The sequence below is a fragment of the Porites lutea genome, chromosome 7 (genome assembly GCF_958299795.1).
Source record: "Porites lutea chromosome 7, jaPorLute2.1, whole genome shotgun sequence".
Lineage (NCBI taxonomy): Eukaryota > Metazoa > Cnidaria > Anthozoa > Scleractinia > Poritidae > Porites > Porites lutea.
Window position 1 is genome coordinate 4,341,101 of NC_133207.1, and position 4,552 is coordinate 4,345,652.

Sequence of the window (4,552 nt, forward strand, 5' to 3'; positions counted from 1 at the left end):
TTAGTGATTTGCGATTTCGTACTGTGTATATAGCAACACCAAGTGTATTTACATAGCAACCCCAATCGTGTGTATCACATAATCAAGGAACTGCTGGAGATCATTGTGCTTTCTGGTTACAACTCGTTGTAAACTGCATTGAATGCGGGAAAACTTTCAAACCTGGAGAAAGGGAACGAAATTTTTCGTCTGAGGTAAGCATTTTTTAAATATCTTCTGTGCTTTGACAGATTTTACGATCTGAAGTCAACGTAAGCTTAACGTTGGATTTTTATAATTTTGTAATCAATCAAAATTTTACCGCAATCGATGCTGAAGAACGTTAAAAAGATGAACATTCAGGCCTTCCTGGGTCTTCACATGGTTTAAAAATCAGCAGAATAACAAATATTTCAACAAAAAGTCCACTAAATATTTCAAAATGATCGCAAACTCTGATCACGGTCGACCCAATCTGATGACAAAATGGACGCTTATTTTTTTAAGGTTCATACGTGACGAAAAAAGTATCTTTTTTTCTTTGTTTCTTTGTTTAAAGAAAAATCGCATAAATGTTACTTTTTCCCATTGCCGATGAATAAACTTGATTATACTGGCGCTGTAGAAGAGGATGCCCTGCTTAATATGTTATGATTTTCGTGACAACATTATTCACATAAATATTGTTGTCACGTAGACCGGAAATTTTAAGAAAATCCTACAGTACAATTGTTTACATTTTACAAAGATTTGTTTGTATATTCACAGTGCAAGGCCTTGAGTGGTGACCAATATATATAAGTGAAGGTCTCTTTGTATCTGTCTGTAATCAATTCAAGTGTCTAAAACTGATGTAAAGAGTGATATAACTGGGCAATGAGAAAATTATGGTTCTTTTTTATACGATGTTGTTGTTGTTTTGTTGTTGGTAAAAACATTTCTCAGAAGAAGTGTTATAAATTTTGTTTTAACAAGAATGTATTAGACAGAAGGCTGATTTTCATGAAAATGGTTTGAAATAAGACCCTGTGCTTTATAAGTTGGTTTCCAACTGTCAGTATTGAAAGACTGCTCTTGCTAATTTATTATGTTAAAACCATTTTTTACCACAGATTAGTGAGGCCCTTCGATGGCGCAGACCCTTTATGACACCTCACCGACTCGATCTTTTCAAGGATATAAGAGTAATGCAGCACATTCATCTCTTGTTGATGATAAAATGAAGACAGCTTCTGCCAAACTTTCACATGTTAATTACAATATGAGCCAAGGAAGAAGTGCCCCAAAGCAGAGGCTATCTCGCTTGGAATTGCTCCGGAATGATTACAACAAGAAACTCCAAATGGAGCGAGAGGAGAAGATAAACAAGTTAAGGGTTATCCAGCGGGAAAATAGTGTTAAACAGCAGCATCCAAAAAGTGGTGGAGGAACAGTACGGGAATTCTTTGCAGAGCGGAGAGCACTGGAGGCTTCAAGACAGGGGCAAAAAAATCCTGAGTTGTTGCCTCCTATTGAGTCACATTTCAAATGGGTTAAGGAAAAAAAACAGGACGCGCAGTTGCATGGGCAAGCGAAAAAGGAGCCAGCAGCTCAACCTGTGCCAGTTGGCAGACGAATAAGCTTGAAGCACTCGGAAATACAGGTGCCACAACAAGCAGTACATGTACCTCTTAAACACAACACAAGAACTCAACCAAGGCAAGCTGGTGTTCTTGTAAGGAAAAGGACCAAGGGTATTGACAAACAGGATCCGCTTCCTCCAGTAAATAAAGGAGGTTCTGAAGTAGCTAAAAGAAAGCCACCAACACCTAATAAAAGATATGAGACACACTCTGTTCTGATGCAAGATGGTGAAGATGATTATGAATCTTCAGGTCCCTTTGTGCCTGTTCCCCCTATTCAAAGAAAACCAGTTGCAAAACGAACAAAAGTTCCTTTACCACCCCCTAGTGGTGAAGAGTCTGCTAGTGATTATGATGATGCACTCAGTACCCTTACAGATCACAGCAGTATTCCTCCAAATTTAAGCAAACTGAAAGCCAAAGCTCTTAGGCAAAGGCAACTTAGCAAACAAAAATTAAATGTCACAAATCTAGAGCAGGATAGTGGGAAGTTGACAGATTTCCAAAAATGGCAGATGGAACAGGATGCAGAGAGGAAAGAAAGGTTGGAAAAACACAGACAGAAGAATGAGAACTCTGAAATGTCTCTCTCTCAAAGAGAAAGAGAGCTCCTACAAAAGATTCAGGAAGAACAATCAAAACTTGCAAATTTGAAACAACAGAAAAGAGAATTGGAAGAGCAGGAGAAAAAACAAACGGAAGAGGATGAAAAGTGGTTGAAAGAAAAGCAAAGTATAGAGCAGTCACTTTTGCAACCACAAGAAATAACACATGTACAGGAGTCTAAACAGACTAGGAAAAAAGTGTCAAAAAAGATAGAGAAACCTCATGTTCACAAAACTTTACAAAAGGAGACACGGCCCTCTCAAGCACATGAAGATAGTGAAGAAAATATTCACGACAATGCACAGAGTAATTTCTATGCTGAAGTGACTGAAGACATGGGAGAAGTTGTAGTGGATGTATCACTGTGCTCAATCTGTGGGCGTAAATTTGCCCCAGATAGGTTGGCCAAACATGAAAAAGTGTGTGCAAAAACTGCAAACTCTAAACGAAAGGTTTTTGATACTAGTAAACACCGCAGCCTTGGGACAGATTATGAGAAGTATGTGCTGAGTGGAAAGCACCTGGAAGAACCTGAGAGAAAGGTGAGTTACCAAGAGCAACTAACGTATACAGGGTCATATTGTAAGGTCTTAAACAGAAGTTACTTGGTGGCTGATGAGTCATGAAGTGTTCGGTAGCAAGCTAGATGTTAAGTCTAAGTTTTAACAAACAAGTGAAGGTATATATTTTCTTAGTGGCTGGACAGTTCATCAGTCAGGCTAGTTTTAAAAGAAGAAAGGCATTCGTTTTAGTGACTCAGTAGCTCAGTGGCTCTTCAGTCAGGACTCACGAGGGATACCATATGTAAGGATGTTTTATTTCACTGGTAAGCAGCCGAGCCACCCCAATAAACATACCTAGAAAATTGGCCCTGTATTTTGTTTTGCCCAAAACAACAATGCTTCAAATTGAGGTGCAGTGCTAGTCAATGCTCCTGGTCTGTCCACTTTGAATATTAATGAATTTGATTTGAGTGGTTTAGCTCGATCTTTACTGTCCATAAACTGGAAAGGTGGACCTTTAAGAACTTGAAAAACAGCAATAAAGATATATATTTCCTTTGACTGACTGACTGACCAGGTGCTTTTACTTTCAGCCCAAGGTAGACTGGAGAAAACAGCATGAGAATTTCATAAAGGCTATCCGCTATGCTAAGGGAGTTAGTGACGAGCCACCACCCCCCACAGAAAACCCTGACTATGTACAATGTCCTCACTGCAAGAGAAAATTCAATCAAGCTGCAGCAGAAAGGCATATTCCAAAATGCAAAGATATTAAAGCCAAACCTTCACGGTTGCAAAAGAAAAGATGACAAGCAAAATATTGTGCATGTCAAGGTGTTAATTGTTAACGAAGGCACTGGTTGCATTTTTGTGGTTCTTTACTGATCAAGTCTTGCAACACAAAGTTTAAGGCTTTGCATAACACCATGGATGCCAGAGCTTGGGAAAGACAGCAACAGTGATGCCATTTGCATTAAACTTTGAAACTCAAAAAAATAAAGTACTTTAGGCAAGTCCTACAGTTGCTGGCTTATAGATTATTTTATGCTTGATGGTTTGAATTGTTTTCTGTGCTGTATGACAGCAATAATTACTATGTACCTTAGGTAACAGCTATTAGAATTTTTAGAAAATACTAGTTACAACAATGTGGAAATGTAAAACATTTTTTGGGAAAAAAGCCAGCCAAAAAAATTATTATTTTGTGTGTATTCATAAAACTGGAATAAATCTTTTACAAACATAGAAGGAGTCATTTCTGTTTGTGTGTAGGAAAAACAATATAATTTATTAAAAATGATCTTAACCAATCACAAAGAGAGGGAACAAGCATTGTGATTGGTTTAACATTCTCCTTCTGCTACCAAATAAGCCTGAATTTCAGCCATCTCCCTAACTCAGGAGTTTGATACTCTGGGAAATGTTTGGGACTCAGACTACCTCCAACTGCGACAATTTGGTTTTCAATAGAACGCAAGTGACAGAGTCATACATGGAGTTGGAGAAAATTAACAAATCAACAAAATTCCATGATCAATACTCTTAACCATAGAAATGGAGACATAATGTTCAAAATTCAAGTGGAACCTCATGCACAGGCCACATGTTCTTCCAACTAGGATTCTTCCCTGCTGATGACTGCAATCATTATTTTTGATTTTCACTGGGCCATAAACACCCACAACTCCAAGTCTGGCTCTATCATGTGAAAACCAGCCTATAGTATGTGCCTGAGTGCACTATGGGATACCTCTTGGCAAGCCCTTACATGAAAAAAAAAAGGATGAATCAAAAGTAGTGAAGCATGTACATAAAAAGCTCAACAATTCATCACAGTCAAAA

General features: G+C 38.1%; 1 protein-coding gene across 1 annotated transcript; it reads left to right on the forward strand.

Annotated features, from left to right (window-relative positions):
- Window positions 1-45: 45 nt before the first annotated feature.
- Window positions 46-3,961, forward strand: LOC140942662 (uncharacterized). Its single transcript, XM_073391608.1, has 3 exons — window positions 46-194; window positions 1,092-2,749; window positions 3,304-3,961. Exons 2-3 carry the CDS (start codon window positions 1,109-1,111, stop codon window positions 3,517-3,519), a joined length of 1,857 nt encoding a protein of 618 aa, XP_073247709.1. The 5' UTR covers window positions 46-194; window positions 1,092-1,108; the 3' UTR covers window positions 3,520-3,961.
- The last annotated feature ends 591 nt before the right edge of the window (window positions 3,962-4,552 follow it).

What these genes read in the sequence shown, in the direction of transcription:
- LOC140942662 (XM_073391608.1), top strand. Translation starts at nt 1,109, where the DNA reads ATGGCGCAGACCCTTTATGACACCTCACCGACTCGATCTTTTCAAGGA. An exon ending in TGGAAGAACCTGAGAGAAAG is followed by an intron (nt 2,750 to 3,303) that starts GTGAGTTACCAA and finishes TTTTACTTTCAG; the next exon opens with CCCAAGGTAGACTGGAGAAA.